This window comes from Leuresthes tenuis, unplaced genomic scaffold, assembly GCF_036924035.1.
Source record: "Leuresthes tenuis unplaced genomic scaffold, fLeuTen1.0.hap1 SCAF_7, whole genome shotgun sequence".
NCBI lineage: Eukaryota > Metazoa > Chordata > Actinopteri > Atheriniformes > Atherinopsidae > Leuresthes > Leuresthes tenuis.
Window position 1 is genome coordinate 8,833,734 of NW_027325361.1, and position 23,565 is coordinate 8,857,298.

General features: G+C 36.7%; 1 protein-coding gene across 3 annotated transcripts in view; it reads right to left on the reverse strand.

Annotated features, from left to right (window-relative positions):
• pde4ba (phosphodiesterase 4B, cAMP-specific a) overlaps nucleotides 1-23,565 on the reverse strand; it is a 155,753-nt gene that overhangs the window by 40,792 nt on the left and 91,396 nt on the right. For all 3 annotated transcript variants that reach the window (XM_072389129.1, XM_072389130.1, XM_072389131.1), the window contains 4 exons: nucleotides 10,280-10,474; nucleotides 7,809-7,845; nucleotides 7,489-7,559; nucleotides 5,849-5,901 (listed from right to left, as the gene is read on the reverse strand). In XM_072389129.1, the coding sequence (XP_072245230.1) occupies nucleotides 5,849-5,901; nucleotides 7,489-7,559; nucleotides 7,809-7,845; nucleotides 10,280-10,474 (356 nt within the window). The remainder of the gene's footprint in view (nucleotides 1-5,848; nucleotides 5,902-7,488; nucleotides 7,560-7,808; nucleotides 7,846-10,279; nucleotides 10,475-23,565) is intronic.

Below are 23,565 nucleotides of genomic sequence, written 5' to 3' on the forward strand. Positions count from 1 at the left end.
ACGACTTGAAAACACCTACACAATGGAAAGGCACAATGGAATTTAAAAAGCCACCTCATTGACACTTTTCCACATACAAGTCAGCTGAACACATACACAGACAGAGAATCTGGATGTGACTAAAGTCTGGAGAGTTCAAGAGCCCTTTACATCACATATATCCTGTATGACAGCTTTTATCACAGGGGTCGACTTGACCAGGAAGTCAGGTCATACCTTGGTGGGATTCTCACAGCTTTATGCTGTAGAAATGGACAGAATATTTCCTGACTCTGTTGCCATGATACCAAACAGCTGCTTTGGGTCTGTGGCTGTTTTGTGGAAATTTTCAACACATGTGCAAAAAGACCTCACGATCCAGTTTATGACTGTGACATGATGGCTCTATAAAAACAAAAAGCCTTCTTGTTAGCAGTTTTCATAATTGTATCCAATATTTGCCATGTTGAAAGTCATAGTATCTTAATTTTATACAGTAATTATAGCTACAAATATGCATTAAAACTGTTATTCAACAATTCAACATGATTTATTAGTTACTTATAATATATCCTGCCAAAGCCTGGAGTCTCAACAAAGGTCAAATGTCACTTATATAATGTCTCCACCCTGATCTGATTTGCTGCAGGTTATCTACGGCATCTCCACCTTTATCTCGTGAGAAAAAAAAGGTTGTACTTTTCCTACTTAGCATGCCAATAAGCCACTGTGTTGGGAAAGCCACTGGCCATTACTGAAGCATGATCAATTTCACAGATAAGTTTGAGCATGTGGCCAGACAACATTACAACAGGTGTGTACAACAGGTTTTAAAACTGTGACAGCAAACTTAAGAACATAAGGTCTTGAAAACATAACATTCTGTGGATATTTCCACTCGCTACTAAACAGAGTGTGGTTATAAGTGGGATCTGATACAGAGCTGGTCCAGGGTGCATAACATGCCATCAACACACGCACACAGATGCATTTGTTTTCATGTCCCCCGTGGGTATTTCCCATTGACACAATGCTTGGGCTGACCCTCACAACTGAATGCCTAACCCCAAGCTTTGCCCTAAATCTAACCATAACCTACTTCTAACTCTAACCCTAAAATTAACCTTAAAAAAGTCTGTTTGTACCCACAGGTGCTGCAGTTTGATTGTCCCTTCTTAATTATTTTTTTTAACAGATTCAGACTGAATAACTCTACACTATGCTGACATATAAGAACATATAACTATTATAGCAACAGTAATAGAAACTTGTCATCACATGACTTTTTTTTTTTTTTAAATCAACATTGTAGAGTCTAGATGCCCAGTCCTGAGCCCCTTCCTTCTATATATCAGAGAACTCTTGAGCAAGATGCTGGCACTTGAATTATTTCTGGTGGTCTGGTCAGTGAGTAAATGAAGTATGCAAATGAAAGGCAAAATGCAAAGAAAATAAGACTGCAATAGAAATGTTGTCACTTTATCATATGTACAAGAAGCCCATCCATGTCAGTCTCAACTAAAAATTGGCGAAAGGGGTCGGTACACCCTGCACAGTCGCCGGGGGCTGGAGTCTCAGAGAAAGCCCGACTCCCACCATTCATGACCTCAACAACTTTAACCCAGACATACCAACATTCCATATACAATGCAGCCAAGTTCCCACCTGAGTTGTACACCACAAACATAAATTACCTTCATTAGTTTCATTCTGTGGAGTCTTGCCAGGGTGTGGCAACACCTGTCTATTATTTTACGGGAACATTCCTCATGCTGCCCTTAGATATTTCCTACAGTCTGCCACCATATTGAGCCATTTCACCTGATCAAAGTCTATTGTCAGACCTCTTTACCATGAAATCTTTATTTTACAAGGTTAACCGCCAATAAAACAGTTTAAAACACTTTTAAATGTTGAAGCTGTGTGTCATTCCTGCAGAAAACAGTCCAACATGTGGTTCTCCCTAATTTCACTGTGTTGATGTTACAAAGTTTTTTTTTGCAGATATTTCCGACATCACTTTGAATAAAAGCATTAGACTGCAATATGAAACACCAAAGGCTTTAAAGGAAGCCAAACTGAGATAACTACACTCAAAGACAATTGTCAATAATCATATCAAGCATTTAGTACATCATTAATTAGAAAAAAAGCTACATTAATAAAGGCAAATAGGAGAAATTTGAACCTTTGTTGTTAATAAAGCACATGTTTTTACAGAGATGAGGGACACCTGTTTAGACTCTCATGACTTCACATGTATTTGATTTCACTTCAGAGAGGTATTCAAAAATATGCAAGTTATTCAGTTCTGGAATAAATAATTAAAATGATTAATTACGTGTCCTACGAGAAGGTGAAACAAGTTCACCTGGATGTAATGCAGTGTGCGGCTCTGTCGGTATTTGTGTATTATATCATTGTGTCAACATGTGCGTGTTTGTGCAGTGTGTGGGCACAGACAATAGGCCTTTGTCTCTCTGCATCCTATTTTTCTCCTGTGTGCGGACACACACACACACACACACAAACACACACGCACACACCTCATCTACACACAGTTCCTCCTGGCTTCCGTCAAGTTACAACAGTTCAGAGACAGCAAAACAGGAACAATCTGATATTCTCTTCCTGCCTCATATTTCCTGCCCCCCCACTCTCTACCCCCAAAAAAGAGAGAGAAGCAAACAGATGAATGAAAAAGAACAATAAAGACAGAGGCCTAAATGAATTAGAGAGGAGGTGGCTGCTGGCAGAGGGGGAGACCGATATGGCTGCATTGTAGATATATAACGTGTGTCTACGTTTGTGTAAATGTGGTTAGTGTGCAGTGAGGATGTGCCCAAAGATCATGTGGACACAATAAGAATGAAGCAAGGGGAGGTTATGTGTGTTGATGTGTTGCCTGTGAAATTCTGCATCATTACTTCAAGTTACTTTGTGGAGCACTTCTTTAAAGATAATGTTTGCATTTGAATAATCATCATTTAGCAAATACTGTTGCAAAAAGGTACTGAAGTTATCCTAATTCAACATTTTCATTTCCCAGTCAGGAGTTGCTATTGTACATTCACTAATATCAAAGCTACAAGTGACAAATCGCTTTACTAGTCTCTTCATGACGCACTTGTTCTTTAAAATATTAGAATTTATTTTAGTTTTGTTCAAGTTACTGTACAAAATAAAGGAAATGGCATTAATTACAAGTTAGGGAAAAAAAAGTTCATAAATTTAGATGATAAAAGTATAGATTGGAAATATATTTACTATAACTCAAGAGATAAATTAGCTGTTTCAGCTTCAGTGTTAAATATAAATTGAGACTAGTAAGGCTGACACTGGTTGTTAGAAGGATATATTTTTGTTTGGTCTTAATTATGGTCTCATAATAAAAACAATTATTCAGTGATTGCTAAGTTTTACAGTAAAATGCACAAAAATATGAAAGCAGGCCATGTGCTAAAAAATTCAAAAATATTTCCATAATGTATAGTCAGACAAAGACCCCAGAGCCTGCTGTACAACTTGCGAAAACAAAGTTTATCGTCACACATATTGTACTGGTAATTAAGTGACAAACCTACCATGAAAGGTCATAATACACATAATAGAGCTGCTTTAAAAAGGCTCACACATGCACACCCCTACACGCTTACACAAACTCAAAGCACCTGATGAGCTGTGGTTTTGAAGAAGGAAGTGAAAACTCAGTCCATCTGCTTTGACAGGAAGTCAACAGAAGCCGCATACAGCCATGCTGACGTCAATCAGAGCCACAGGAACACCTCCCCACAGCACACACACACATACACACACACACACACACACACACACACACACACACACACACACACACACACACATTACTCACAATGATGCATATAAGCCATGATAAACACTCATTTATATCAGATGCCTCATCATTGCTCAATAGCAAGATTGCATGTAGCAAAGTTTAAATGCTATCAACTATTAAAAAGTCTGCTTGTATAACAGTAAGTTCGGTGACAACAAAAATACACCATGTAAACAGTTTAATGTGCTGTATGGTTTAACCAATACAAGCTCATTCAGTGAAAACAAGCAATAAAAATGATTATTTGGAACTATATTATAGATAGAAATCTAGCATGGGTGATATATGAGTTAACTAGGATCAAGTGACACATTTGAGGAAAAGGAGAAGTAAGACAACCTTTACCAAACTGCCTGAGTCTCCATTTTCACTCATCTTTGATGTCATATCCGACTCAACTAGTTTCATGTAAAACATCTTAGTTGTTTAATGGTTAACTTCACTCACAGTTCTCAGTTTCATTTTTGCTCATCCTGGTCTTTTTTTTTTTACATGACACGCTTGCTATTTCCCTTTTTAATGCTCTGACTAAAGAGTTTTGAAACATCTGCCTACAGGTGTGAAATGAAAGACTTCACGCTTCATGGTTTTATCACAAGAACTTTCTGCTTTCTAGATAAAAAAATATTAAATACGTCTTGGAAAAAGCACAGAACACAATGTTTAAATGGTAAATGATCCATACTTACTCATACTCTACATTGTATATTGCCTTTTAACCTTATTTGGGTTCAACAAAACACTTTACTATGTCTTTCTCATTGACCCATTCACATTAACGCTCATCCATATTTCCATATATATTACATATGCGGTGCTTTATTCTCATATCGTAACACACTGATGCACATACTGAGGCTAAGTGTTCTGCTCGAGAACACTTCAACACCTGAACCATGGCTGTACCCAACAAAGGTGGTCACATGTGACAGACAAACTTAGGAACTGAGTGTTTCATTTAATTTTGATCTTGTCACACTTGCAGTAAAATCACTGTATTTTATTGAACATAAACAGTGACTACAATAATTCTGAAGCAGTACTTTATGCATATTAAAAACTAAAGCCTCCGGAAGCCTTTCTAGTGTTTTATGAGTTCTTATTGTTGTGAAAATGGTTATGAATACAATAACTGATTTAATCTGAGGTGATCAGCGATACTGATATACCATGAGTAGAGGAGGATAGCTGCATTTGAATGAAGCTGCTAATAATTCTACAAAATAATCTGTTTTTAGCACAAATGTTCAAAGGTTGGCGAGTGACATATATCTTTAATCTATCAATCAATTGCATTGAAAATCTATCACATTTTAATTTATTTATTAAATCAATACTCCATAGGAGATGAAAACATGTTTTTTAAAAGTAGATGCATCACTGATCACAATTCAGATACAGCTGTGATATTAAATAAAGCAATTTTTTCTTCATCAGTTTCAGTTGGTCGTTATCATTATTTTGACTGTTTTCATACGTGTGTCATTGTAGCATGTCCCTGAATGAGCCAGCGAACTAACAGTGCTCAGAAAGTCATCGAAGCTTGACCCCTCATCCACACACACTTCGTCTTACTGGTGTAGACGTGTAAATGCACACATAGTACAGCACAGAAAAGCACTCACAGCTGTTTAAAATCAAACCTGATGAAAGACCAAAGGGGAGGCTTGCTGTTATCTTTGAGTGAGCTGCTTTAATAGACCCCGCTGTGTGTGAGTCTGCGTGTGCACGGGTGTTTGCCTGAACTGCCAGTTTAATTGTGTTTGAACAAGGTTAATGAGCTTGATGACAAAGCAGTCCGGAGCTGCAGACAGATGGTGAAAAAAGTGAAAGTCGTCACGTAAGCAAATTCGTGAGAAAAAGACCAGACAAAAGGTAGAAGTGAGGGAGGGAGAAAGTAATGAGCACAAGGAAAGATTGCGGTAGACGAATGTCCAAGCCAGGTGTAAAACAGATAAGTTAAAGATTTACAGAAGCCAAACACATAGCAAGACATTCCTGAGAGCTTCTTACCTGGGAGACAAACTCTGGTGATTGGAGGCTGAGTTGTTGCTGCGGGAGACCTCCTGGAAGAACAAAAGAGAGTCAGAAAGAAAATAGATGTTACAAAGTTAGATATACTTCCTTTCCACACTGTAGTCTGCTCTGTTAAATTACAAACACTTATCACTCCTCATTCAAGGTAAGAGTTCCATCATTCCAGTGAATACCTTGGAAAACACGGTCACTAAATTTCTTGTAGAGGTTTTTGTAAAAATGACTGAGGCCGCTTGTTTGACTCTATAAAATAAAAAAAAGATAAAAAATTAAGCTACAGCCAGAGAAAAGTTAACTTAGCTCAAAGGCTACAAGTTTTCAGAGACACCCAGCGAGGTTGCATTAAAGATAGAGCTTTCTTTTGTGTTTCGCTGTCCTGAACGACACCTGGGTTGACGAATGCAGAAATTCCTAAATAACTGTAAGTAACTTTAGAGAAGCTGGCGTTGTAATGGAGCCAGGGTAGTTATTCTTCTGTCTACTTTCCTTGGGTCTTTGCTATTTTTGTTAAAGCCAGTAGTGTCTCTGAGATATGCACAAGGTGTTTTTTTTGCATGAGTGCTGTAGACAGAGATGGAGATGCTGAAATTCTTAATGAGAAAGGACCAATAACAGAAGAACGAGCTCTGACATCTCCATCTTAGAGATCCAGGTTTGAAATTGATCTTCAACCAATGGAGTGCAGTTTCACAACCGAGTCCTATGTGACACCATTGTTTTAGGTGGTCATGGTTAACCTTACTCAGTAAAGGTTAGGGGTGGAAAAAAATCTTCTTTTGGCATAAAACACTTAAAACAAGTAATCCTGTGAATCAAAAAACATACATTTCCCCTTCACTTGTGTGATTAATTAAAAAAATAAAAGATTAATAAATAATTAGATCCAATCAACAAGAACACAAATCCCATTATTTACCAATAGCACCTAAAAAAAGAACATGAACTAGATCAATTCACAACAGATTATCCCTGTAGAAGTCATACAGTAGCTTTTCTTACTTTTTAGAGGGGTTAGGGTTAGGGGCTATTCCCTCACCAATCTTGGGTGTAGATATATGTAGATGCATATAAAGAAAACATTCTCAAGACATCCAAGAATCCCTGCCTCTATTTTCACTGCAACATAATATTAATACACATTAACTGATTTCTCAAATTCTAAATTTTAAATATTTAAACCCCTGCTGATGGCTTGCATGTGTGTACTGGTGTGCTGCATGAAGCTGGTTATGTGCAGGTGTGTTTTTATTGCTGGAAGCTGTAGCTCCTCAGCTGTGAGAGGTTGAAACAGATGTGATGTCACAAGTCCTGCCTCAGTAATTTTACAGCTTAATACTTCCATCTTGTGGTAAGATACCGGAATTGCACCCTGACCAATTCCAACAAGGATGGAAAATTTGCCTTTTCTTTTGGCTTATATCTGAAGAACCACAACAATTTATACATAAGTAAAGGAGAAGAAACCTTTACAAAGCAGAATTCAAATGTGACCCCCCAGATTATAAAAGTGGCCTGCATCAGAGAGAAACATTTTCATAATTGAGGCTGCAAAAAGAAGAAGAAATAAAAGGAAAAGAAATATGTTTGTTTTCTGTTCTTGATTCAGTGATACTTACTTGCTGGAGGCACACTGGACATTGGTCAGTACAGTGAAGTTATTTCTTACACTTCGAAGGCTTGCTAAAACCTAGAATGGAAGAGAGAGATGATCTATAACATTCTTAGTGCATTGCTGACTTAGCAGCCTTCATCTTTTTTCCTTGGGAATGCAGTTTTTTTAGCACAGTGCAATGATTACATTTGCATGCTCATTTTAATTCTGGACATTTGCACATTTAGTCTAAATCACTGTTTCCTAACCATTATGTTTTTACTACAGAATAGAGCTCAGTAAAGCCACAGTAGATTTTTGTCTAAGAGACGCTGAGATATTTACCTGAGCGAAGGGAGTCACGATCAGGTCATCACCATGTCTGCAAACATAATGCGAAAAGAACCACAGTAAGAAACATTTTCCCAAACACAATGCACACTAAATACAAGAGTTCAAAGTTGTCTCCTTAGCCAAAAGATGAAAAATGCAACACTATTTTCCACTGAAACTCCAATACCTACAGTCTTTCTGAGTGATGTAGACACATTTTTTGTAGGGTATTATTTAGTATTCTAAGATACAAGACAGTCAAAGTTCAAACAACATGGCTGTCACTGAAAAATCATTCCAGCTCAGTCTTCTGGAAACAATTTCAGGTATTTATGTGACTTATTTGACTTGTTTCACACACACAAAAACTCCCTTGTTCAGTTTAACAGATTGATGGACTCAGATTAAGTTAAGCTACAGCCAGAAAAAGGTTAGCTTAGATCCAAATTTCAAAATGTGAAGAAATCACAAAGAATTAATGTCATTTTTCTCTTCCCTATTTTATTCTTTACCAGGTATAAATACATCATGACATGAATTTTTAACTATACTTTTTACTGAACCATCAGTGCATATTAATCCATGGACTTAGATGTGTAAAGTAATGCCCATAAGCAATGATTACCACCGACCCTGGCAACTTCATTCATCCTATAATTAACTGAAGGAGTAGCCCAAGGACAGAGCATGGGAGGTTGGTCATGGGTCAAAAACAGGCGTATTACTACTGAGAATATTTGTGCTGTTTAAGATAAACTACTCCTTTCTAAATGGCAGACTAGTATTAGGTTCTATTGCATTTGAAATCATACAGTCAGTGAAGAACTCTTTAAAAGTAATTTAACCCAGCCCTGCTATAGAGCGCACCACAACCAAACCTTCCAATAGGTGGCAGTGCAGTTGTGCAGCCTGCATGAGATCCAGTGATGCACTTTACTTATATACTTGTACATGTATAACAAAACAAAAGAATTTTCATGTTTGTCCATGTGTAACACACACTTCCTATAACGTTCATCAGGCACTGTTTATAAGACTCCAGTTTAGATCTAATCATATCAGAATATGTGACTTATTTGTCTTAACTGAGTTTCACAATTATTTTGCTTATGAGTGCATGTAAACCATAATAATGAAAATAGAAACTGGCCTGAAACTGTCCTAAAGTTCCTGGGGGCTGAAATACCAGCTCAAAACATCAGTTTCCACCCCTGCAGCATGTCCTTTTGCTTTACAGTCCTTTGACATTTATGTGGGCTTTTAATGGCTTCTTTGAGGCCTTCTTCAACATGACAACAAATATATGTGTTATACTAATTCACACAGAGATATGTTTTTATGATAGGGGTGTTACATCCTGCAACTCGAGGGAGAGTTGCAAGAAAAATAAACTAGCCAATTTCTTTCGTGTTACTGTTCAATAAAATTTAAAAACATATGCAAAACAGTAAATATAGCCAAGTGTTTTTGGAGAAAACAGTTTCTGTCTCTAAACTCCAACAGTTAGTAAAGTAAAATATGGGAGAGTTTGGTAATAAATGAGAAGGCTGATTCTAACTAACAGTAGTTTTACAAAAACAAGATTAATATTAACTGTATTCTGACTGCTGTGTGTTTGAAATAAAATACTTGAAACTAGTGACAACGCTCTCTGCTTTTAGACTGCATACAAATTCATAAACTATAAACAGGAAAGACTTTCATAGAAATATGGTATCATAACATAGCAACCAAATAAATGTATCCAAGACTATATTTAATATACTTGAAAAGACTATATCTGGTTGCTCAGACATCTTCTGACACATCAATTAGTCGTCAAGCAGGGATAATGTTAGGTTTGTAATATTAGGCCTCAAAATTTAGTGTTTGAGAGAATATACAACCTGATTGCTATGTTTGGGATTACACATACAGGCCACTCAGGGGAGACAGGCCAGGGCGCTCATTCACATGTAAACTTGTGCCATGCGATATGTCTTTAATTAAAACTGATTTTTTTTCTCATGTGTTGGGAGACAAGGTAATGTGTTTCCCACAGACACTTTTGCTGTGTTAGATTCGGCCCGTTCTTCAGTCACCAGACCCTTAAAGCATTGACATTTGTTTCAGTTAATGAAACCCAATGATTTCTAATTTCAAAGTGTTTTTTAAATGTTTTAGTTTTACTATAAGTAGCACAGCAACCATCATCAGTGTTGCACGCTGAGCTCATGTTATTGTCAAAGTCCACAGTTAGCTCTGAGCTTATTTAATTCAGACACCCAAATACTGTCAAAAAAGAAAAATCATTTTTAACAACATCTCCCTCGTAAGTTAAAGTAAAGTGAAAGTGATCAAATATCATATTCAGGCATTAGTTTATTGTTTATATTCGGTCATTTATCTCATCTATTTATTTGTCATGCTCTGTAAATGTATCTGTGCAGGCATTCCAAACATGAAACTATTTGTGTCAACTGTCGTTATTAGTTTCTACTTACAGTTCAGAGGCGATGGAGGAGTTTCGTGACATGGACTTGGGGGACAGTTCATAGTCACTGTCAGAGCGGTAGAGGAAGGATTCTCTGCGCTGGTTGTGTCCTGGAAAATTGGTGTGGAGGACCAGACCAGAGCCAGGGGAGGCCTGGGGGTCCAGAGGGCTGCAGCTGGCAGACGGGCCATTCTCCACATCGAAGCTGAGAACAGATAAGCACAATGTTGTTAAGAGGTAAATATTACAATATAAAATAAGGGATAAATATAAATGTTTTTTTTAAAGTAAGAAGAATACTGGAATTGGCTTCAGGCTGTTCAGGGAAACAAACATAGGTAGACTAAACATAACTTGCATAACAAACTTCTTAAAGGCTCTCAGCTCTGAAGTCCAAAAAGAAAACATCCAAGCAACGACATAAGTTATCAGGCTCGGAGATCAGTCTACAGCAAGAGCCTCTAGCCTTCCTGCAATTTCAGCTGATTACCTTTTGTTGTCACTATCAAACACTGTATGGACTTGATTAGGTTTTAATGACTGAGCTTGAAGGAGGAGGAAACATTCACTATTTATCATTATTATTTTGCATATCAACATCTCCTTAAAAGATAAGCTGCATTCACACACTCAACACACACATTCATGTTTATGAAAAGACTTGGTATGACCAGCCCAGAAAGGGCAAGTTTACATGCTTGAGTGAGCAGTGTTCTCACTAATAAGAATTAGCGAGAATGAGGCTTGCACATTCACAAGAGGGAGAAAGTGGAGGAATGGGGGAAGGGTGTGGTGGTTTTTAAAGAGACATCGCTGAGGTCGAACCACCACGACCGGCTTTCTTTTTTTGTTTCCCTTTGTTTGTTTAAACCGGCTCTGATGCACCTTCCAAGATACACTCCAAACTGTGTATGACATTTACTTTTTTGCTTGTTTTCACTCAAGTTTGAGTTTCTAAAAGTCAGCATATTCTTTTACTTTGTTCTTCCCCTATTGCACCTTTTGTATTGTACATAGACAGGAAAAAAAGACACTGGTTACACTACAAACTCAGACATGAAAAAGAAAAGTGTTTGTGAGGGGATGGAAAGATGATTAAAGGATGATTTTCCAGAGAACAAAATGACCAGACATAAAGATATCAAACTGACTGCAAATGCAAAACTATTCTTTTAATAGACTCTAATGGACAGTATTGAAAAGGGCTTTTGCTGTAATAAAAATAGCTTTATGTTCATATCATATACTGCAGCACATAAACTGTCTGCTCTTTTAGATGCTCCTGAGAACACTCATGAAGTCTGATCATTTGTTGGACATTTGGGGCTTAATTTGAAATTAAAAAATTTAATTTCTATGTGGTTTCTAGGCCTAAATAGACTAAATTGATTACTCCCAAGTGGGAAGAAATACAGGAAGTAAATGAGACAAGATAATGGAAATGGACAACCCCAATATTAGATCAACATCAATGCCAAAAAAAATCTTCAATATATACATTTTGCTTTTAAAAACATGCAGATATTTGGTTTCAAAATTAAACAACATCACAACTAAATCAACTAGCTCTCAGAGGAAAAAAGAGAAGAGAGATTTTTTAGGTCAGTACTGCATGTTAAATAAATTCCAGAAGTTTTGGGATTTACAAACATTAAAGACAAAACTCACTACAGACCTTTGGATCATTGGAAAGTTGTAGGAATTTTGCAGTAACAAGATATGATGGATAAGCAACGCTGGACCTATAATATCAAAAACTGCAAACCTGAAATTTGTCTTTACAGGTAGATTTAAGGTTTATGTTCGGGAAGCAACAGAAAACTGTAAAATGGCCCTTTCACACAGATGGTTAGGTGTAGTAAGAAGAATGAAAGCAGTTTATTTGCAGAAATAACACAACATTTAATATGACACACACAGCAGAAAAATTGGTCATTCAGTGTTATGAAGAACACAAGACATTAGTGATATGTTCAGTCCACCTTCCTCCCTACTTCTTTGGCCACAGTTGCTGATGATGCCGTCTTATTTGCTAGTGTTTCCCAACCCCAGTCCTCAAGGTGCACAGCTTTGCATGTTTTCCATGTTTCCCTGCTCCAGCACACCTGATTCAAATGATTGGGTCTTCATCAGCTTTCTGCAGAGCTTAAGGAGCTGGAGAGCTGACCCATATATTTGAATCTGCAGTGTTGGAGTAAGGACACATAGAAAACATACAGGGCTGTGTACCTTGAGGACCACGGTTGGGAGACACTGTTCTACGCCATCAACTAAATGCTAAACGAGAACCCAGAATCAGAGCATAGGCTGCTTTCGATAACTTGAAGACTGCTGTTTCTATTGGAAGTTTTTCCAAAGGTTAAAATTACTAAAAAGATCCATTTCAAAAGAGCACAAGTGACTGATGCTCCAAATCATAGTCTACCCTCAATTGTGAACTAATTAAGTCCAGATACACCCGTTCAAAATACTGATACCAGACTATGAAAACTATGCTTTTTTTAGTTAATGCCTCTCTTCTGTCTGTAAAGACTTTCCCACAGTAATGACAATAAGTGGTAGCTCAGTGCACAGCTATTTAACTGCCCCTTCTATTTTTTTTCGGTCATGACATTTTGCTACTTATTTTTGCTGACGTAATTTCCTGCAGCTAATCAAATCACAGTGATGCACTGTAGTAATCTATATATACATATGTGTATAAAAAATAAATAAAATCAATAACCAGACAAGTTTAAAAGTAAATAAAAAATGTTGGTGTGGCTTAAACATGAATTTAATTGGATGGCTCCATCATATTCTGTGCATTGCATTTTACAGCTTTGTCGTCGGGTTAATCCACTGCTTTGTGTTATGATCACATGGAGAAACGACCTGTTCTGGAGTGCAGCCAACCCTTCTGCAAACAGGTCTCACAACTGTACACTCTTCCTTTATTTTCCAACACAAAATCGAAAGTTTCACAGACTCTAGTCTAGGAAGAAGAAGTACAAAATAAAACTCAATTCTTTTTTTTTGCCAGGCCTGGCCTCAAAGACTTTTTCTTAGCATCTACATGCACTGGGAAGAGAAGAAGCGGTGAAATGGAAAGAGGTCTACAAGTTAGAGCAGACTTTAAACTGTCAGTGGTAGAAGTATTCAAACTGATTTTATTTTACTACAGTGTTGTAATAACACAATGTAAAAGGACACAAATTCAAGTAAACACCCTGTATTTCAAAAAAGGAAAGAACTACTGAAAGAAAAATATAATTTAAGCATCAAAGGATTCAAAATGTATCCAGTGAGAGGTGGAAGAGTAAAATACTCAAAGTTCATGTTTCACAAAACTGTATGTTTTAACTAAGTAACCTGTCATGTAATCATTTTTCCCCTCTTCTTCTATCACAACTTAATCAGCAGTGATGCATACTATAATCCAAGTCATTCCTGTCTCTCTAATGCATTATGTGAATCATGTCAGTGTTGTAACACGCTATTACAGACAGATGACTGATGATTAATGTGTCATGTTAGAAACAGCACATCCATCTGAATAAAACATAAGAAGAAAAATACAGAACTTTAAGTATTATTCAAAAATAAGACTCCTTATCAGCTCATTCACACTACAGGGTAGCTCTTCAGCTAACTGTAGCTCAAAAATCTACATTTGAGGGCTCCCTAACTGTCCTGTAAAAACATAATATTAGAACAAATTGTATTGACTCTCTTGCGAGAGGCAAATACCAGTGTTGGTGTCTTGTTGATCCCTAGATGGCACTGACGTCAACCCCCCTCTAACTGATGAGGCCGTGGAGAAAAACTAAATATATCTCATCCTAAAAGATCACTCGAGACCTTTGGGAACTCCAGCATCCACTTGCTGGCTTTCTTCGGCTTTCAACACATCTCATTCTACAGCTAAATTGACAGAATGATAACTGAGAGATGCATTTGAAAACTCAGTAATGCAAAGACTATACCTTAAAGCTTAGACGAATAACTAACTATAAACTAACTACAAACTAGAGGGGATATGTAAAAAAAAACAACCCAAAGACAAATAAAGATCTTTCACCATGAAATATGGGCTTATCCTGTTGTGTCTGTCTGGGGAAACTGCTCTGCACTTTTCATTCATGCTTTCTCCTGTTCATGTCCAGATCAAAATAATCGGTTGGATCTTAGATGTAAACAACTGAAAGTGTTAAAAAAAAATCTTAAGCTTTGCTCTGTCAACCTAAAGCAGGCCACCAGGTCACAGAGGATGAGAACAAGACAACCACAGTTCAGCTGCTCTATTCTAATTATGATCTTCCAAAGTAGAGAGGAAATAAGTCAAACCAACATGACCTTAAGGAATCAGATAATACGTGAGCGGGAATTAAAAGGATCTCACCGTCACCGGGAATAATGACACACAATTTGCTCTTATGTTTCACTAAAAGAATCAGGACGTGCTCCCTCTGACCTCAGAATTATTTGAAAGAATGACTCAAAATGACTTTCCCATGACCCAGCTGCATCTTTCTGTTCATCAACTGAACTCCCTGAAAGGATGACACATTGACAGAAGCAGTGAGGCTTCTCACCATTAATAAATTCAAGATGAGTCCAAGCAAAACTACTACAAGAAGAACAGATCTAAATCAAAGACAAAGAAAAATAAAAAGACAACTTTCTTTGTTGCTGATCCTAACAGCAATCAATATACAAATCATTAACCAGTTACACCAGCTACTTTGGAACCAGAAAGACACTTTTTGGACAATAAACTGAAAATCTGAAAATCAAGTGACCTAAAAAATAACATCTCTTATAATACGTCTTAAACACACACACATACGTAGAATTTGTTTTTCTTTTTATTCCCAAAAGGAAATGACTCCTCCACTTTTCCAGCTGTGAGACAATGGTGTTGTATTCAGTATCCTGTTTGCTGAATCTGATGGCGACTGACTGTGATATAGCATTGATACAACTATCTGACACACTGTGGGATAAAGTACCATCAGTAATGATTTTCAACCACCTGCCATCATCTAATATTGAATACAACTGCATTTAGGTCACAAATACAATCTTTTTCATATATTACACCTTTGAGGGTTTGAAGACATACCGATATATAATAACAGTATCTGAGAAGTAGATGGTTGAAATTATTGCATCTGAAAACTGGCTCATACCCGCAGTGAAAGGACCAGTTTGTGTTTACTAATGCAGCACAAAAGCATGTAAGAGGAGGTGACACTCAAGAGTGACACACTTTTATTCATTATGCCTTATTATAGTGTGGGAGTTACTATGCCCAATCTGCATAATAAGTTTTTAAGTTGTATTTTAATATAGAGTGCTGTCTTGGCTACGTTGCCCTGGTGGGGTATTACCGGGATAAGTAAAGGAAATAAACAAAACAAATAAAAGCAAATTAGTTAAGTCAAAAAAGCGCAGTACCTCCAAATCACCATAGTACAGAAAGCAAGTTTTACCTAATTTATAAGCTCTTAAATAGGAAATGTAACATTAAGGTCTTCATTGTGTTGTTTAAGTGAAGTTATAGTGATGTTGGTGTTGACGTTGTTTCTCCTGACTATTTGTGGGATAAAGATGTGACAGTGAGCCAGGGATCCAGGTCATCTATCACTGTTCGGGTCTGTATACGAAAAACAAAGCAGATGTGACTAGTGCATGTCAGCATAAAGGCACGCTACTTCAAAGCAAATGGATATGACGTCCTTAAGAACCAGAGAGGATGTTTAAAGCACTGAGGAAAAAACTATGCCAGCTTATGTGGTTAAAAAAACAACCTGATTTTATTAGCACAAGATGCTAAATTGTCTATTTTTTCACATAAACATTTATACACTTTGTAGTGAAATTCTTTGAGAACTTGTCCTGTAAAAATAAAAGATACATTTAATAATCACATGTAAATTGACTATTTAGGACGTAAATTTACTATAAAAATAGAATATGTGTATTATGCTGTTACAGTTACAGTTTAAGTGTATTGTGAAGACTACTTACATGTGTTGTGTGTAAAGAATAGTAGTGATAGTACATTATCAAAATAGAGTGCACTCAATTGTGCAGGTGCAACCTGAAGGGGAAGTGGGCATAGAAGCTGTAACAAGATGCTTATTTGAAAATTAAACAGTATGTGCTGCGCACCAGGATGTGTGAGAGTCAGTGGACTAAACAATGGTCTCATTAAACAGCTGTATGGCTTGAGGAAAGAGGCTCCTCCTCATCCTCTCTCTTTGACCTTCCAATGTGCTGCTGCAGCAAACTTAGAAGTGAACTTCTTTAGTCATTCATGTTTTCTCTAAACAACTGTGCAAAACCTAAACCAATTCAGTTTACTGTTCTTCGAGGGGAAAAAGCAACACATTGAATGAGCTGAGAGGCTTAGAGAGGACTAAGATGATTAGATCATCAGAATGTTATTTAATCTTTTGTATTTAGTCTTTAGTCAGATCTCAACTTTGTCAAGTAAGTGCCAGCGATAGATATGAGTTCCTTTATGTGTAAAAATATTAGCTGTAAAACTAAATAGGTGTGGCCAGACTAATTATCTAATAACTAAACTTTAATAGGACAGCTATACAGTGTAGTGTTTTGAAAGTGTACTTCATCTTGGAATAATCTACTCATGTGAAATATGACTTTTAGGGTGAATGTTAGGTGACATATTAATAATATTTAAGTAAGAAATAGATCTTGTGATCAAACAGTTCTGTTCACACAGCCAACAGTTACAAAGAATTGGATTAAATTGATTATTGTGTCTGGCCATGTGGCAAATATAATTAAAATGTTCTCTCTCATTTAGTCCCGTTTTTAGCTACCAGTTTCAGAGGGAAATTACTTTTAAAGTGCAACTGTACATGCTCCATCATGTTCACCAGCTGGTCTCTCACTGCTGGTCTCTCACATGCCACACATGCTATGTTGCTCCTTAAAATCTACTTTGTGCTGCTTCTGAAAATTATGCAAGAGATTACCCTAGGTAGCAGTGAGCAAAAACAGGTAAAATAAGTAAATGGTAAGATGTTAATTCTATTAACTTTCAAGACCTAAAAGAGAAAAACTGTGGAGCATTGGAGGAACGATACATATTGGAACCTTGAAGAAAATATGCCAACACTGCTGCTTCAGTTCATGTTTGTTAGCCAATAAAGCATTACAAAGTAAGTTAATGACAGAAAAGCACCAAACAAATTCTACTATAGTTCCAGCATAAGTGCAGGTTACAAAGTGAAATCCTGATCTAGGACGGACTTAAGAATCCAACAGTCTTTCAGGTAATGATGAAAAAATACTATCTTTCAAACATATATGTTTTCTTTTTCTGCTTGACAGGAGGGTGGAATGACTTCCATCTGTTTGCAAGAACATTGAAATTCTCCCGCAGCTTAAACTGAAATAAAAAAAATGGTAATGACTACAGCTCTAACTTGGCCACAGTCTGTTGAGAGGACACAGACACCTTTGCTTTGTAAAAGAGTGAGGCTTAAAGCGTCACAGAAAACATTCTTACTCTTTGAATTAATCTCTTCCTTCCTGTGTGTTAGTGACGGGAAACCAGTGACCATTTGCCTGCCGGGTTGAGCAAACAGAGGTGCTATGGTAACGCCTCCTGTTTTTCCTAGTGTTAGTCAACTTTACATATCATTTCTTCAAATCAAAGATGAAGTGGGTTTACTTCTGCTATTAAATGACTATAGTGATCGTGTAAACAATATCAAGTGACTTGAAAACGTCTGTTGTATTGCACTGGTAGTAGAACTTGCCATCACTACAAATAATTTGGCTCTGAAGAATAAGCAGAAACATGCAGCATGCAGTAGACCCTTTAAAAGAGGAACTTTGTCATCCGACCAACTGGCTCAGTGAAATGTGCCAAAGCTCTGAAATACCTCAAAAGGACTGATGAGCTGAGTGAATCGAACAGGCCAAAAATAGAAGCTCTATTTGACATTCCAAAGATCTCTGTCAGATTTCCCTTACATGAATTTGCTACTGAAATACCAAAATTAACCTAGTTTACTTAAAAATACACATCCTGATGCAGACATTTCAAATATATGAGTAATTACAATTCTACAGCATCAAACGAGTTCCACTTGATCACTGGAGGATGAAACCAAAATGTTAAATGACATTCCATTAGGTCACCAGTTTCAGCAATTTTAACACTGAAAATACCTAAAGGTCGAGTCCCCTTTTTTTCCATGCTGCTCAACTCATGCCTCACTCTAAACATTGCATTATGATCATTTTGCATCCTGGCCACTTAAACAAGAAGATGAATTGATAAGTGCCACATTGTCATCTCACCATGTGAAACCTGTTCCTCGTAGGAGTCACACTTAAACAGGGTATTTCTTTGAAGCAAGGTTGTGTGAAGTACTTATGGACAGTCAGTGTCTTATCTACAGCACTCTTAGTTTGGATAATCTGATGGTTTCCTGATGTACGAGCTAAAGCTAAAAGCTACTCAGAAAGGGGCCACCAGGAAATAAAATTTTTTGGCATACAAATCAACTCAAATCTCAAATTTTATAGTGGGTTGAGCAAGAGCTTTTTTTGGGATGTCAGCTGACAAAACAAATGTAGGGGTGTTAAAATAATAATAATTCCCTTCTGGAATTTAGTGGAACGATTGTATTAAGTAACTTAAAAAGAAATTATTCAAATTAAAGTACAAGTAGATCAAAATTATGTTGAAGCACTGCGCTAAAATAAAGTTACTTTAGTACTTTCCACCACTTATTAAATACTAAACCACACATCAGCATAGGTTTTGCTACATAGAATCAACATATCCCCAAAACTGTGCTTACAGCCTGCTATTCCCTTTGCACCACAAAGTTATGATGGACTTACATGGAAGTAAAGTAATTTTGTATTTCCTTATGATCAGACCGACAAGGCAACTTTACGTCCATTCATTCACAACAAACAGATTGTCTGAGCTGACAGTATGCTTCACAATTGTTTGCAGAGAGCTGAATCTTAACACCAACTCCCTACATCTACCATCAAAAGCCTTGTGAAAACACAGGAAACCCAAGCTGAAGACTGGTCTGAAGACTTTCTCAATATATCTCAACTATTTATATAGTTTGATACCTAATTTTCTTTCCCATGCACTAATCCAAAAATGAACAGTATCTATTTTTGATTAGGGCAACTTTACAAAAGCATGCATTATACAATTAAGAACCTACTCTCCACCTCTGCAAAAAGCACAAATGAGCCACCTGAATTGCACCCACAATCACTGTTGCTTTTAGCTTCTAATTCATACAAACAGTCAAAATGAAATGTTATACAACCTTTTGTCCTCTTTAGCCAAAAAAAGTAGACAACTCAGGAGTTAAACTAGATACAAGATTTATTAATAGAAATGAGGCCACTAACATAATCAAGGTCTGCACCAAGTCATTATGCATGCACATTTAGGTACAAAGTCATCCAGCAGATGTTCTCATCCAGAATCATTTACAGTCTAAATACACAGCCCTCATGTCACAAGAGGAAACACAAAACAGTGCTGACCGAAGGTTTGATGACAGCAGACATGATAAAGGCTTTAGTGTGTGGTGTGTACAAGCATGTGCGAAGGAAGTCAATGTGTTATATAGAGCAGGGGGTGAGAGCGATCGGCAATGTGAATTAAATGGCCGAACTCAAAAAAAGAAAAAGAAATACTGAAACACATGTTTGAGGGGATGAGACAAAGTGACCATGTGTAAAAACTGACAGCAGAGACTGAGTGGAGAGCAGGGGAAAAAATCGAATAAAATGTCACTATAAAAAACATTCCTGGGTTGGTAAATTGCAGTGTAGAAGCACACTTCCATTATATTCACAATCAGGCTGCCCACAGTCATAGTTCCTCATCCTCCTTGTAAGACACACAAACTCATAACTTCCAAGAGATGTTATTTGGAGAGGGTGGAGCAGCCAACCAACAGTAGAATGTTAGTCAACATTCAAATGCTCTACTTAATCTTGGGTTATCTGTAATATAGCTCATCTTTTTTTAATTTAATGCAACTTATTTAATACATTTACCTTCTCTTCACAGCATCCCCAAAGCAAGTCTCTCTTGTCCCAAACAAAACAAAAAACAAAAAAAGAAGAAACTGTAATTCATTGCTTTTAAAAAAAATCTATCCATCAAAGAAACATTTCCCCTTGCAACTTTTAATATGGTTTCATTAAAGTTCAAGGCCAAATAGAGGACATTTAATTAAAATGACTTAAAACATTTCTCTCTCTTTTCATTAATCTTCTCAAAACTTGCCAGACCTGTATTGTGACTTTTGGCCCCTTTTGGTTTATAGCTACTGCAAACTATATAAAGTAATCCCTACTGCAACTAGCCTTAGGGAAACATTCTTTTCTTGTATGCACTGATGCTCAAAATTAGATGTATTATTGCATTTAAAATTTTTCATGATAAAATCATTTGAATATTTTTGCATATGGCTTCTAGTGCAACTGTAGGTTTGAAATTGGAACAGTAGTGGAGCATTTTATGTTCATGAACAGGTGTTCATTTTATAAAAGGATTGATGCATTTCTGTTACTTCTGTACAGCTTTTTTTGTGCTTGGAACCATCGTCTTAACCTTGGCATTGTGCTCTCGACCCTTATAATCATAATCATCATCTCCAGTCACAGAGTCATCATTGATTTAATTCTTGTGATCTTCCCAGCCATCATTATTATTATCACTTGTTATCATCAACTTGCAATTATCATAATTGACGTAATCACCATCATCATCATCATCATCATCCAGCCCACTTCACAGCAGCACCTAATTCCAGCTTTGGCCAGTCATCCAGAAATCAAAAGCCAAGACCACATAACCACAGTAGAGTCCTTTCCACGTTTTTTTTGTATATGCATCTCCATAGCAACATACTATACCGTAAGTAAAGTGCACTGCAAATAAAAAACTTCTAAACCACAAAACTCTACAACACAGTGCTGCACTCCACCCATGGGCATGCAAGCACACAACACTGCTATTCAAAGTCCTGCCTGGAAAAAAAAGGGTCACCAAACTGAAAAGAAATCCATCTTTAAATGCTGACAGCTATTCAACATAGAACAGAATAAAAGATAAAATTAAAGAGCAGCCTCAGGGTTACTCAGATAGAGTAATGTATAGTGTTGAATTGTAAACTCAGAGCAGCTGAGGATAGTTCTGCCAACAGCTGATACTTAAAAAATATGCAATTCAGATTAATAACCACTCATTTTACATTTAATGTTGCACATATCTTTCAACCCAAAAGGCTCCTAAATGTAGAGAATCGCATGACGACATCTAATATAACATTGATTTTTTTCAAAAGTTACCAATTTAGAGCTCATAAATGGTTAAAAGCCAGAACACAATTTCTTAACAGATACTGTTCTGAGATGTGATGTAACTAGCATCTCATGGTGCGAATATGAATGGGAGCCAGCATCCACAAAACCTCCTATATAGATAAAACAAGCCGTAATCTTTGTTATTGTGCCACAGGCATCCGGGTCACTGACCAAATATTTGGCTAAGCCCATCTCTCCAGGATATAATCTGTTCTGGCTTGATATGTGGGAAACAATCCCTGGGATATATACACTATGTGGGCCAATGGGTAGTGGTATGTATACAAATATGATATAAACAAACAAAGGCACATACACGCACAGTGCACACTGCCATGTAAGTGAGCAGTTATGGAGTAATTATTCCCCAAAGCTAATGTGGCTCTACCTGTCTAATGATTCAGACATGCAGCAGAGTACAGTGTACCATGTGTGTACTTCTCCTTTCTTCAGTAAAAAACAGTACTTTCCACAGGAAGCAGTAATTCACAAAAGTGGAACCAAACCAACAAGAGGTGGATGCTTAATGCCTCCAGACTTTAACATCTCCAAACAATCATTAATATACATTAAATTATCTTTTTTTTGTTTTAAAAGACTAAAGAGATATACTTTGTCCACACACAAAGGGAAAACATACCATCAGTACAGGCCCAATTGAGCATCATACTTTCAAGTCATCCTGAAGAATATTTTCCAGCTTCATTAAGGCATCTACACTTTAATAATCTTATTTCATTGTCACTTCTTTCAAAGGATATTTTATATAATTGTACATTTTCCAATAAAATTGTACTGCAAAGGTCCCACCCCACTGGCCTCACGTCTCCAGCTGAGACAGAATACCTATAGTCTTCTTGGGTTGATACTTAGCCTAGTCCTTCATAAAGAAAGCAAACAAGTTCAATTAATAACTAATATGCTTAAATTCAAGTTAAAAAAAAAAGCAGCACAGCAAAAGAAAAGCATCCGACTGCACCGATCTTTAGCTTGATTCAATCCCCTGTCTTGAGCATGGATGGAGTGTCACAAAGAGGAAGAACACGCTTTTAATAGAAAGAGACCTCCAGCAGAACTAGACTCAGAGAGGGTGGCCATCTGCCTCAACCGGTTGGGGGTTGAGAGGACGGGACAGAGACACAAACAAATTTAAATTTGATCATTTATGTAAGAACGGACCGTGTGTAGCTGAATTTAACTTTTATATTATTACTGATTAAACAGGAAAATAAACAGAATATCCAAATGATGAAGAAAAAAACAATAACACACACACACACATATATGTATACATATTTAGCCTCATCCTTCAGTAGAAATATCAATCCAGGAGGAAAGGGCTATTTTTTCATTTAGGTTTTAAATCATATATAAGAATGATCATATATCTATATATCTATAATAATATATGTAATATGTGGGACAAATAGATTATGCACACATCTGATGACTTTTTGATCAAATGACAAATAAATAAATAAATACTTCTGTGTAACTAGTTTATAATAAACCAGAACGCAACCCACTGTTCTGAGCTGGACAAATTCCAAACACGGCTCCTCAGATTACAAGTTTAAATCTTAGAAAACATATTTTTAAAACGTATTTTTAAGAGCTTGGGGTGTAGAAGTATCACAGTTTTAACCCTTTCTTCTTTCTTCAAAGTTCTTTCAAAGTTTTGGTTTATTCATGTTTGATACAGCAACATTTGGGAAAATGAGGTATGGGTGAGCTCATCTATTAAGCAACACCTGTTTTGGCTTGTGATCCATGTCCTTTAGAGACTCTTCAGTTGTATGCTTCAAGTCAGAGTTCACAATAAGTTTCACATTTTTTCATTTTAATAGATTTTAGAGGCTTGAGTATGTAAAACTTACTTGTATCTCACATGAAAAAGCTTTAAGAAAGTGTAAC